At 31.1% G+C, this 13,973-nt stretch overlaps 1 protein-coding gene across 3 annotated transcripts in view; it reads right to left on the bottom strand.

Moving 5' to 3' along the window:
- Positions 1 to 123: 123 nt before the first annotated feature.
- LOC123016252 (lethal(2) giant larvae protein homolog 1) overlaps positions 124 to 13,973 on the bottom strand; it is a 33,794-nt gene continuing 19,944 nt past the window's right edge. The window contains exons 8-14 of one of the 3 annotated variants that reach the window (XM_044416525.1): positions 10,602 to 10,790; positions 10,261 to 10,551; positions 9,681 to 10,200; positions 7,708 to 7,948; positions 3,588 to 3,834; positions 3,427 to 3,467; positions 124 to 949 (exon numbers count right to left, since the gene is read on the bottom strand). In XM_044416525.1, the coding sequence (XP_044272460.1) occupies positions 854 to 949; positions 3,427 to 3,467; positions 3,588 to 3,834; positions 7,708 to 7,948; positions 9,681 to 10,200; positions 10,261 to 10,551; positions 10,602 to 10,790 (1,625 nt within the window). In that variant the 3' untranslated portion in view covers positions 124 to 853. The remainder of the gene's footprint in view (positions 950 to 3,426; positions 3,468 to 3,587; positions 3,835 to 7,707; positions 7,949 to 9,680; positions 10,201 to 10,260; positions 10,552 to 10,601; positions 10,791 to 13,973) is intronic. The other 2 variants (XM_044416526.1, XM_044416527.1) reach the window with 2 other exon arrangements.

Genomic DNA, 13,973 nt, shown 5'->3' with positions numbered 1-13,973 from the left:
TAATTTTAAGTGTAAATAAAAGTCGCAATCTCCATTTTGTTTGTATTAATATGTTGATTTGAATAAACAAAACTGAAATATTTGTTTGATTTCTTAATCGAAAGGATAATTAATTAAACACACTTTTACCAATAAAACTTTATTCACTCAGTGATGTTTCTGTCATGTGAATCATTCATAAATATAATCTTCAATAAAATGTGAATAAAATACCATAATATAAAATATTATAACGAAATGTTAAGGCCATAAAGAAATCCCTTTTTGGTTAGCAAAAAAGGATGCACTCACACACACACATTCGTTTAACCTCCACCATTTTGTATAAAAACTTGTTAAACTTCTGACATCGTTGGTGTAAAAATGCTGATTAGACGATGTCAAAAATTTATTATTTTAGCTGATTTGTTTTGATGGCTTAACTTTAAACTCCCCTTTTTGAATAAGTTACTTAAAAGTGTACAAAGCGGTGACAAATACTGTTTCAATAATATAAAAAATCACGCCTTTTAAATACTTTACAATTTGTCGGCAACATCAAAGTTTATTATTGTTATTGATTGTAAATAACTTTGATATTAACACTTAGCTTACAAACATACAATTACAAATATATAAAAAAACAAGTACAGTATTCCGTGATTTTAAAACAAATTTTGAACATGGTCCCAAACGTTCAAAACTAAGTACTGGAATTTTTAAGACTTAAACTAAGTAACGATACTTAACACACATTTAAAAAGTTTGATAAAATTAAAAACACAAACGGTTCAGGCACATGGATTCGAATCGGTCGTAGAAAAATCATACGAAATACTGGACATGTTGATATGGCAATTGTTATTTTCATCAATTATGCGTCTCCGTTCAATTGACCGTCCGAATCCAGTTCTTCGGCCAATGCCAGTGGGGCGCGGAGAATTTCATCACTAACTTGGATTTTCTTAATCTGAAAAGTAAAATTCAGAGTGAAAAGATGTATTAAACGGTTAAACATAAAATGTCACGTCAAATATAATCCACTTATTAAATTACTTAAGGTTTTATTTAATTATTTAGTATTATTAAGAAAAAGTACAACTTATTATTGTTAGATCGCATACAATATGCACCCATCTCTGTGCATAATGCACTATTCAGTGCACAGGAATCAGGAATTTGATGTCAATTATTTTTTTAAATACCTCGACAAATGTAATATTTTCCACTTTATTACAACTATCTATAAATCGTAGTATGAAGCAACTTCAAACAAACAAGCTTGATGAAAATTACAAAGTCAAAATTTTGGTTAAAAAAATTGGATGCAGGTTATCCCCATAGCCATAGCTTTTTGTTTTTGTCCCTAAAAATTTTAATAAGAAATTATGGTTATGTTTCCATGTTGAGATGTTGTCAAACTATTAACTTTTATAAATTTAATGCCTTAAAAGGCATTCCAACCGCTTTGAAGCACAAAATACCGGATGACTGTATATGATCTAGTATGTGTTTACAACCTTCACTTTCAAATTCAAACATCAAACTTTTATAGACAATTGTCATTCTTTTGCGACGGTCAACTGCTAATTTAGCCGTCACCTGAAACATTATTAAAAAAAAAGGATTATCAATAATTCAGTGTTCCCAATAGAATTTTTTGTCACAAACATTAATAGAGAAAATTTTTTACAGCCTCGCATTTATTATTTCCCTCAATGCTACGCATCTCAGGTAATAAACTGGTCGGCTATCTCTTCTCTACCTTGTGATATAATATGAAATAAAATTTATTACAAACAGCTTACCACAACCTCTAAAAACTTGTCATTATCATAAAAATTGTTTAAAAAATTCTATCTGTCAAAAAATTTTGACATCTATTTCTTGACATTTGACATTTTTTTTATGTCTATTTAATGATACTAATGATCTTGTATATGTTTTTTAATAATTATTTAGTAAAGATACAAAAATTTTGCCAATAAAAGCCATAAATAACATTAAACAGTGTTACAATTTAGGATATAGCTTCCTTCTTTCCTCTTCTAATAGCCTGTAGCAACAAAACTTGAAAAATTATTTTTCGAAAAACTTCGTAATTTTATAGAATTTTTTTAACATTTTTTACATGTACCTGGTATCTTACCTTTCTCTGGGGCGCGAATTCTAGCGCACCCTGTATTTTAATTATAATTTTTAAATTACAAATTTACCTTAAATAAACACTAAATTAGCGTAAAACATAGTAAGTAAAAATAATATTTGACAAAGACTTTTTTTTGATAACCAGGTATAAAAGGAAAAAAGAACTTTTACAATTTTTTTTAAGATGACTACTGTAAAGGTAAAACTCATTTTATGAAAAAAAAATATGGTTGGAAAATTCAAAGTCTCTAAAAACGTTTGTTTTTTAACCTTTCGGCTTTCATTCGTAAATTTTTAAAGTATGTTATAATCTAAGTTATAAGTCCCCAAAAACAGTTTTTCCGGACGAAAAAGTCAATTTGGTTACTATGATGTCAATTACTTACAGCAACGATTCGTCCACAAAAACTGTATTTTAAGTACTTTTAACAAAAATAACTATCCCAGTTTCTCCACTAAATCTAGCAGCATGTTTCACCGTTTCTATAGGGTAAGTAAAATTTTCTCCTCCTTGAGAGGTAATTGTGCACTTTCCATTTTGATATTAGGGTGGAAAAACTTACTTTCTATTAGGGTCGTTGGTAAAATATATTACGATATACATCTGGTAAACCTCTTACAGTAGTTAGTCATTTTAATATTTAGGAACATCTCATTCGTACTGAAATGTTTGACTTAGTATTACTACACTGGCGGACACGCAATTTTGTACAATTTGTCATTCAACTAATGTAAAAATGTAAAACGGGTCTTATGAAACTAATCTCACTTTCGGTTTTTATAATTTTTATCCTGACAGCTAGAGAAAAAATGACAACAGATCCAAATAATTTTTTGAACTTATATAAAAACACGTATTAATATTATTAGAGAAAATCGACGCTAAAAAGAAATTTCATCTAAAACTTTAAAATTTTAGTTTTAAACGTCAATTTTAACGAAAACAAAGCGTGGCTTCATTGGAATTTTGTGAACTGACATAAATTTGATGTTCAAAATTCCGTGTCCGCCATTGTATTATGACAAAAAAACCCTTAAAAAATGATTTAAAAGTGAAATTATATTTGACGAAACCGCTTTATTATTACTTTTTGAAAGCAATCTTAACTAGACTTTTTTATTTAAACATATTTTTAAGATTCACTTTCAAAAACTACAATTTGTTATTAATCATGTGTTAGTCTAGAAGAAATAGACCAATGCCAACTGAAAAATTAGAAACGTTAATATATTAGAAATATTTTATGTAAAAAGTCCTACAATGCTCGGTTAGAATAAAAACTGTGTAACAGGGCTAACCTCTAACGTCGGTGCAGGTCCGTCCGTGTCACTCTCTATGACTACAAAAGCAACAAAAAGAACACATTTAAAGCAAATAATAAACAAAGCTCTTTATAAACATCTGTACAATTTTTCAGCAAGGAAAGCTTAAGACAAAAAAACAAAAGCCAAACACTCACTGTTTTCTTGGGCACTGGTGGCTGTTGTTGTGGTTGTGGTCGTACTGGAAGACGTTACGGCACCATCTTGACTATTGTTTATAACTGTCGTGACAGTCTTCGTCACACACATACCGGAAATGCGTCGGTTAAGCTCCTCACCTGAGCCGAGGTAATCCTTGACGCTGTCCAGAGTGATGTCTCCGACGCTGCTAGAAACAGTCACGTTGTGGGGGGTTTCCTCGCCGTTCTCCCGCACTTCTTCCGCCTGAAATTAGAAAAAAAAAATGTAATCATTTGAAGAAAAAGCGTATTTAAGAAAAGACAATTTTTCATTAATTAACAGTCGATTTTAACATTCGACCTTAACAGAAAGTAAGTTTTTCCATCCTAATTTCCGAAAGGAAAGTGGCCTATTACCTCCTTCATCTGTCCAAATTACATTTAAAATTTCTTATTTTTATTTATATACAGGGTGCGCCAGAACTAGCGCCCCAGAGAAAAATTTTAAGTAAGATAAGATATCAGGAACATGAAAAAAATGTTTAAAAAATTCAAAAATTCTATCTGTCAAAAAATTTTGACATTTATTTATAATATATATTTATATTAACATTTATATCTATTTAATGATACTGATGATCTTGTATATGTTTTTTTACAATTATTTAGTAAAGGGACAAAAATTTTGCCAATAAAAGCCACAAATAACATTGAACAGAGTTACAATTTAGGATGCAGCTTCCTTGTTTCCTCTTTTAATAGCCTATAGCAAAAAACCTTAAAAAAATATTTTTCCAACAGAAATAAATAGAGTCAAATTGCAAAACCTTAAACCCTCATAACTTCGAAATTTTTTTTAACAATTTTTCCATGTTTCTAGTATCTTCTTACCTTATATGGCATTTTTCTCTGGGGCGCGAGTTCTGGCGTACCCTGTATATTTAAAATAAAAAAGGTAAAAATTTTACCTCCCCCATAGAAATGAAAAACATGCTGCTATATTTAATGACGAAACTGGGACATCAAGAATTATTGTTATTTTTGAAGATTTTCTTGCTGTGTATTACAGTGTCTTTTCCTCCCTTGTAACACAAATAACTATTTCGCTGTTCAAAGCAAATGACCTTTTAAAATCTCCATTCTTTACTATAGTAAATTACCAATGTTATCTTTAATAAAAATATAAAAAAGAGTCTAATTTATGAGAATGTTATTCCTTTTGAACTCATGCAATATGCTGTTATCTTATCTGAATCTGAGTAGGACAAGTTTTTGACGCAATTGTCACATGCTTGAAGTCAATGTAATTAGAGCAGTCGGCGAACAAGTATTCAGTGTTTCGAACAAAAAATTTAACTTTAATCGTAAGTAAAATGAGTTAATTTATATGTTTGTTTCAGCATAAGCCTTTTTACAAAACCTTTTCAGGCTGCAACTGATTAGCTATGTAGGCATAATATGTAATATCTGTGTGAACCACCGCCTCCTTAATGAAATATATCAATATCCCGCCTGGGCATTTCGTAAAAAATGCATTGGAGCAGTGATTCCGATTTTTTCTTAGTTACGGGGGTTACTAAGAAAAAAATGAATGATTTTTAATTATTAACGAAAAATAACGCAATTAATAAAAGATGGGAAGGAAGGATACAACAAAACAAGATACGCCAGGGAGAATTGATATTACGAGGTTGAACCCTTTAAGCTAAAAAACTGGATGAGTCAAAAAATTTCCCCAGATTAAAGCACCAACGGGAATCAGTTGAACTCAAAAAATGCCCAGGCGATAAAAGGATTATGTCTATAGAGACGGCGATGGTGTGAACAATTTAAAATTTAGCCATTTTTTCGAAAAATGTTGGTTTTGTAATACAAACAGGGTGCGTAAGACTCGCGCCCCAGAAAAAAAATTCAAGTAAGATAAAATACCAGGAACATGAAAAAAATGTTTAAAAAATTCTATCTGTCAAAAAATTTTGACATTTGACATTTTTTATGTCTATTTAATGATACTGATCTTGTATATTTTTTACAATGATTTAGTAAAGGAACAAAAATTTTGCCAATAAAAGCCACAAATAACATTAAACAGAGTTACAATTTATGATACAGCTTACTTGTTTGCTCTTCTAATAGCCTGTAGCAAAAAAACTTGTAAAATTATTTTTCCAACAGAAATAAATAGAGTCAAAGTGGAAAATTTAAGTTAAGTTTTTAGAGTTACAATTTTTTTAACATTTTTTCCATGTTCCTGGTATCTTACCTCATATGGCATTTTTCTCTGGGGCTCAAGTTCTGACGCGGCCAGTATGTATACTAAGTATAGCTTAATTTATCCTATAAAAATAACTCTATTTTATATTTGTTATTACACTCTTATCTAGATTACCATATTGTATGAAAATTAACACTTTGCGAAACAGTTTTTTGTGATTAATAATTGTTTTCAGGTAATTCAAGAACAATATTTACAAAAAGATAAAATTTTTGTTTTGAAATAAGGAGTAAGTATTATTTAGTAACCTTTTGTTTAAAAAGAAGTAACCGATTGTAGGCAATTAACGTTGGGTTTTACCACCACACTTTTCTATTCAGGAAATTGTCACAGAAAAATGTATTTAAAAAAAAAGCCCGATAAGAATTTGAAATTCTTAAATTTAGAAAATTTTGAATGATTCATTGTTTAGTGACGTCCTAATTGCAAAAGTTTTTAAAATCGAAATCAAAAAGTGCAACACACATACTTTTAATAATTTGGTAAATTCAAGTACTTAAAGTTGTGTTAGTACAATAGTAAAGTTTTCAATCAGAAGCTAGTACAAATAGGAAATTTTTGTTAGAAGAGGTAAAATTAAGATAAAGGTACTTAACCAATGCATTCATAATTTCAAACCTACTTTTAAATACGATATGTAATGATTCATTAGAAATAATTTATTTTTCAATTGACATCCTGTTTTTCACCGCATGTGACAATAATAAAGACGATTTCAAGGTCGTTAAATATTTATTTCACAAATATACGTAAGTTGTGTTAGTGAGAAACTATAGAAAAAAAAAAAGTAAAAAAGAGAACACTAAAAGCGAGAGATTCATCTATTTTTTTTCGTCAACCCTTGTTTTATTGATTTCACAAAAAAAAAACAAAATATTCGATTTATTAGTAATATGCCGATTTCTAACCTTTTAGACTTTGCATTACTAATGTAACGAGCCCATCAATAATGTCAAAAACGCAATTTGTTTGCATAACAACTACCTACATCACTAATCATTTTTTTTTTTAAACTGTATCTTAGTTTTTAAAGAAAATGTGAGTGTGAATAAGTAAGAATTTCATTACAGCCTCATACTCCATATAACCTTAAAGCTGCGCCTCTCAGTCAGATAACCTGATCTCACAGGGAGATAAAATAATTTCCACCTCGTTTGTATATGTATACTATTATTCAAAGCTTTTTTTTACTCGGCATTTCATCCACAAAAAAGTTAACCACGTCAGTTTCCTCTTAACTAAAATTTCTTTGTTATTCTAGTCTTTAAAATCATCAAAAAGTTCATATAATTGTTTATTTTGCATTAAAAAAAGCAAGTCGCAAAAACGTAAGCGGTATGAAGCATGTAATATTTGATTCGTAGTTTTTAATGCACATTGTATATTCAAAGTGTTAAATCGTTACCCATCGACCTTTGCTACTCAATAACATCAATACCTACTGTGTCACCTTCACCAATATTTTGTAACCAACCTCATCAACTTGTACAAAACATTTAAAAATTAAAGTCACCAAGCAAAATATTTGCAGTTCTTATTGCACCATCTAAATCAAACCTGTATATATATATATTTTTTTAATTGCTCTTGCACTAAACATGCAATGTAATAAACTAATATGCGGATGTAAAAAGGTTCAGTGGTAATAAGAATAAACTTTTCATACACAATTTATTTAAAAAACTGATTATTTTATAACTGCTTATTAAAAAAGGTACCAACCAATAAATATATTATTCAATGGTTAATTAAATAATTAAAATACAAAAACAAAATAACACCTATACACTACTAGAATGTTAGTTTTACAGACTTCCTTAATTGCACTAAAAATCCCATCGTATTCAGTTTCAATCACCCTACCTTATCGCCAACGCTTCCTTCGGCATTGCCGTTAACTAACGGCGGTACGTCTTGTCCTTCCTGTCTATCTCCTTCTGAACCATCATCAGACGCAGCATCTTCCTTCTCTCCCACTGGCTGTGGAAGATAACATCTGGCAGTAGTCGCACAAGTAGCCGACAAAGATATTCTTTGCAGCTCAGACGAGGAATGCAAATATAACGCTTCGGCGCTTTTTGTAAAGACCAATGACGAAATTCCACTAAAGAAGAAAAATGCAACAGTTGAGTCAAATTTTTAAATAACACAAGGCGACAAAAAAAAGTCATGTCGTGACAACTTGACAAATTTTATATCATTTTGTTCGTCTCAGTGAGACAAATCAAATGCACTAAATTTTTTTTTAAAAAGTCCACACATTTTGAAGAAAATATTTTTTTTTCATATTTAAATGAATTTAAAATACATTAACTTTAAAAAATCATTACTCAATAACTATTAGGACGATTTCCTTCAAATAAAGACCATTCTAAAGGGATGGCCTTGCCCTTTAGAATGATATAAAATTTGAAATTGAATATTTGCAAACTTTTCTTCGAGCAGTGTTCGAAGAAGTTCGAAGTAAATCGAAGTAATCTAAGAAAAACCCCACGAGTAATTTTTTTTTCTTCGTCACCATCGTGTAGAGCATCTTTTTATTAGTAAGAATTCAAATTTTTAAAACAATATACCGAGTGGTTTTTCAGATATGATTTTTTGAAGTTAAGGTTTGCTGTTCAGGTATTGCGCCATATAGGAGAAATGCATGTTAATCTTACTTAAAACTGCATTTTTATAAAAGTATTTGTTTTAAGACTCTTCTTTTGCTTGATAATGGGCAATTGCACCTTCTTTGTTCTAACTAGAATAAACAAAAACTGTTTCTTTACTTAAAACAAACAAAGAGTACCTGCGTACTAATTAAAGTAAATAAAAAGTTTTTTTGTTGTAAAAATGACCACTGATCATTGAACAAAGAGGATCTAGAACTTTAAGGCACGAGTCTTAAATATAAGGACAAATCTTTTTCAAATCAAATCACTTTCCATTCAGATTTTTGACTTATTCACTTTGTTCTAGCTTTCTAAATTTTTTTTGGAAATGTTCTGAGCAAATGCTTTCTCATCACTTTCGAGTGATGTTAAATGCAATAAGATTTATTTTGTTGGTACATTCTACGATTAGCTTCAATTAGCTTGTAGATAATAGTTGTTGTGATAACAGTTGCACACGAAGCAACTGACTTATTGTATTCAACATCAGTAGAAAGTGATGAGAAAGCATTTGCTGAGAACATTTTCAAAAATAAGTTCAGAAAGCTAGAACAAAGTGAACAAGTTGGAATCTGAATGGAAGTGATTTAATTTGAAAATGATTTGTTCTTATATTTAAAGCTACTGCTTTAAACTGCTAGATCCTTTTTGCTCAATCATCAGTAATCATCTTTAGAACAAAAAAACTCTTTATTTGCTTTAATTAGTACGCAGACGCTCTTTGTTTGTTTTAAGTGAACAAACAGTTTTTGTTTATTCTAATTAGAACAAAGAAGGTGCAATCGACCATTTTTAAGCAAAAGAAGAGTCTTAAAACAAATACTTTTATAAAAATGCAATTTTAAGTAAGATTAACATGCATTTCTCCTATATGGCGCAATACCTGAATAGCAAACCTTAACTTCAAAAAATCATATCTTAAAAACTACTCGGTATATTCTTTAGAATGGTCTTTATTTGAAGGAAATCGGCCTAATAGTTATTGAGTAATGATTTTTTAAATTAAAGTATTTTAAATTCATTTAAATTAGAAAAAAATATTTAGTTTAAAGTGTGTGGACTTTCTTAAATTTTTTAGTGCATTCGATTTGTCTCACTGAGACGAACAAAATGATATAAAAATTTGTGAAGTTGTAACGACATCACTTATTTTTTGTCGCCTTGTGTAATAAAACAACTCACTTGATATCCTCCCTCTTAATCGCCGCGGCATTCAACTGTCTCTTCAAATCCGGAATGCTAAAAACAAGGCACTCCCCGATATTCGTCAGACACAACAGATCAATTTCGGAATGTGTAGCATCCGTATCGGGATTTTTACAACTGAACGTGGCAAAAGCCATCCGTCTCACTCTTGCGCCATCTTGCGCTGTCAATTTAAATTTACAGAATGCTTTAACTGCCGGTAAGGTGAAAATCTTAAACTGTTCCTCCGACGCAATAATCACACGATGTGGTTGTGTGGTATCTGGAAGCGGCGCCACGCCCTTCTCCACTTCCAGAGGCTCAGGTAGAGGTTTGTTCGCACCATCGAGAACCGCAATGGCTATAACCGGTGCTCTGTGTTTCAATTGAATCTCCTTGGCGATATGACAGGTGACGTCGTCCGTTTCGCGTTTCGTAGCCGACGGTACCGTTATCGTAAACGTATAGACAGTACCGTTGTTGGTGCCGGCCCACAAAGTCGGATTCGTGTTTTGTACTACAATTCAATTGTGTGAGAATAGTGACGGTGCACCGTGATGCTAATTTGTGTCATTACCATTGATGAGGAATGTCCTTGCGAAATAAAGACATCTTACGAAAGAGCTCATCGAATCGTCGACGGGGCGTGCCTCGATTTGTCTTTCGACCGGTTTGGCTTCGAGGGGACTAAACTGACCGTCCTCTTGGGTTGTTGTTTTACGATTGGGTGGAGAGTTTGCAGTGGGTGTGGTTTCGGTGTTTGCTCGACGAGTGGAGCGGCCTCTTCGCAAACGACGGAAAGATTCGCGTAGGGATTTTTTGAAGGATTTGCGACGTGAAATGGGCGTGTCGCCGGCACCGGTGAGATCTTCAAAAAACAATTGTCAAAAAAGATTTTTTTTAAGTTATATGAAATACCGTTCGGGTTTAGTGTGCATTTCACCATTACAGGTTTATTTTTGACGTAGTCGAAAAGTGCAAGACCGTGAGCTGTACCAGCGGCGACTAAACCCCAATCGGCTTGAAGAACACAAGCAGTGACAGCTGCAGGGGGATGTAATTGAAGAATAGAAGTCGCTTGGAAACCGCGTGTTTGGTGTAGTTCTCCTGGAAAAGTGTTCATCATTTCAAATTTCAAAAATACTATTTATTCAAATATAAAAAGTCAAAGACGTAATCATAACGTGTTCATAAAAAAAAAAAACTTGCAATAGACGAACCTATGTCGTCGTGATATTTATCACGTTATTTATCATGATATAATAGAGAGAAGCAAAAACCTTAACTTAAATCGCGAATTCAGTCAAGTTTTAATTTTACGACAGATACTAGTGTTATTGATGATTAGCCTCTGACAAAGGCAGTTCGGATATTTTACATGTATATTAATTAGTCTGTTTGTCTAAAATATCAGAGTCGACATTAGTATAATTGAAAAAAAAAACACTGGAAAGTAGAAAACTCACTAGGTGGCTAAATATTTATATCCTTAAGAAAGTTTGACATTTAATTCAATTAATATACCTTTCCCAAAAATCTGATTCAAACATTAAGTAAACCTGTCTGTAATAAATCACATAACGCAGAAGAGTTCTCGGTTAGTCCCTTTACAGTAATTATAATAAAATGTTACGATGTATTGTGTAATTTTTTATACAGTGCGATCAAAAAGTCTGTCTATCAAGCAAGCGTAGAAATTTAAAACATATGTCTGTGGAAGATAAAATGTCGCAATGACAAATGAGAAATGTCAAAATAATTTTTATGTAAATTATAACAGGAAACCGTGGTGAACGATTTTTATGAATAAACACCAACAAAATCTAATTTTAGGATATTTTGATACGTTTCATAGAATAACTCAACTTAATTAGCTTAGTGTTTTAATTTTTATAAAACAATTTTTTGACATCTAGATAACATACGGACTGCCATGCAACATACGTCCTCAACTAGGACGCCTACTTGATAGAAAGACTTTTTAATCGCACTGTAGTATCGCGTAACTTTTTTTCGAGCTCTACCATAAGAATCTCAGTTATTATAAAAGATACAAGATCGGTTAAATTAGGGCAAAGTTGCGCATTTTTATGCTGAACATTTATCTGAAAAAGAATGTAATGTGTAATTTTTAGTTTTTGAATTATTGGAAAAAATCGTAATTTTTGTTTTTACTTTTTCAAGCGAAAACTAAAAGATCTAGACGTTTTTAACTTGGACGTTCTTAAGGCACTTTCTTACAAGCATTCTAAATCTGTCATCGTATTTTCCAAGGCGCTCTTGATCAGAGCTACAACAATCAACTTTGGATTTTCTTATGAAGGCCATATTCGATTTCTGTATTTTTGAAAAGTCTTTTGGTTCCTGATTACAACGATGTATCACACGATGTGATCAAGTTTTACATGCTTATCAAAATTAAGAAAAAGGGTTTTTGCAAAGTGCTTTGGAAAAAACGCCAACAATTTTGTTTAACAAACTAAATTTTCACAGTTCAATTAATATTGCAAGCAGAACATCTTTTATAACTTTGTGTTGTTTTGTTTTGCAACGAATAAATTCTAGTTTATCACGTTGTTCCTATTTCAAAACCATAGTTTTTAAGTAGGTAAGCTTGACGAAAATGTGATACAAATTCAATTGAACTGTCAAAATTTTGTTTGTTAATTAAAATTGTTGGCGTTTTTTCCAAACCACTCTGTGCAAAAACGCTTTTTCTTAATTTTAATCAATATGATCATATCATGATACATCGTTGTAATCAGGAACAAAAAGACGATGGCAGATTTAGATTCCTTGTAAAAAAGTGCCTTAAGAACGTCCTAGTTGAAAACGTCGTATAGTTCTTTTAGTTTTCGCTTGAAAAAATAAAAACGAAAACTCCAAATTGAAGATTTTTTTCAATAATTCAAAAACTAAAAATGACATTAAATTTTCTTTCAGATAATTGTTCAGCATAAAAATGCGCAACTTTACCTTAATTTAACTGACCTCGTATCTCTTATAATAACTGAGATTCCCATGATGGAGCTCGAAAAACGGACATCCTGTATTATGGATTTCCTAAATATTAACGTCACATTTGAATTTGAATCATTTACAACCGACAGTGCAGTCTTAAAAAAGACAGACGAAAATCGAAAAACATGGTAGAAAGCATACGTGGAAACAACCAAAACTTCAAAGATAAGTTAGGTTATTTTATGTTATGAAGTTATGCAATAAGTTCTACTGTTGATGTAAGTGTCATGAATAACTAGAGCCGAAATTTAAAAAAATCACACGGTAGAACCTAATTGTTGTCACTACAGTTTTATATGAATTACCCTATATACAGGGTGTTCGCGGACTACGAGCAAAAATTTAAATCACTAATAGAACTCGTCAAGAGAAACAACTTTTGTATTTCCAACTTTTGCCGAAAACATTTCTGAGTCATCTTCAGGTGAAATTATAACTAATAGTTATAAGTAGTCATCCTCAGGTGAGAATATACTTAGTATAGTTCTATCTCAACTGAATATTACTTAATATTAATATTGTGGTTATCCTTTTTTTTTGTTATAAAAACATTCACGCTCAATATTCAATGCACATTATATTCATTGACATTTTTACTTCCACAAAACCAGACACACTGAACAGCTCGTGAAAATCGTAGAAAGGAAAATGCAAAAACAATTTTTTGATACGGAGTTTGATTGGTCTTCAAATTGACTTTTCATAACGATTTTTTTTAGTGGTTAGAATATTTGCTTGTAATCCGCGAACACCCTGTATACTATCTACAGGGTGTTAAAAAAGAGTGTAAAATATTTATGGAGGTAATAGAATGAACCAAAATAAGCAGAACATTTTAATAAACATGAGTCCGTAAAGTAACGGTCTCGGCGATACGGAAGATTATTCTGTTTTGAAACATTTATTTGCAATCTGTACAAAGAAAAGAAGGGTTGCACTGATTCATAACAAAAAAACAAGTAAAAAAAACCTAAAAACAAGCGAATAAATTTGTAACAAGTAACTTGATGAAAATATTACCGAATTATAGTCTATAAAGTGTAAAAAGATAAATGCGATTTTAAATATGTAGTTAGTAACTAGCAGATTAATCGTATCAGAGTAAAAATTACACTGAACAATTTTTTTCCGTGGTTTCATGTTACAAATTCAGCTTCTATAAATTATGGTGCATGTTTTAATTGTTTTATTACGAGGCACTTCCTTCGAATTGAGTAAAAAACGCCGAATTTGTAAATGTAACAGTATAATTTACACTCCCTTTGATTA

The sequence above is a fragment of the Tribolium madens genome, unplaced genomic scaffold, assembly GCF_015345945.1.
Source record: "Tribolium madens isolate multiple individuals breed KSU strain unplaced genomic scaffold, Tmad_KSU_1.1 Scaffold_1;HRSCAF=32;Tcas5.2_LG8, whole genome shotgun sequence".
NCBI lineage: Eukaryota > Metazoa > Arthropoda > Insecta > Coleoptera > Tenebrionidae > Tribolium > Tribolium madens.
The sequence above is the reverse complement of the archived record's forward strand: the minus strand, read 5'-3'. Positions and strand labels throughout refer to the sequence as shown.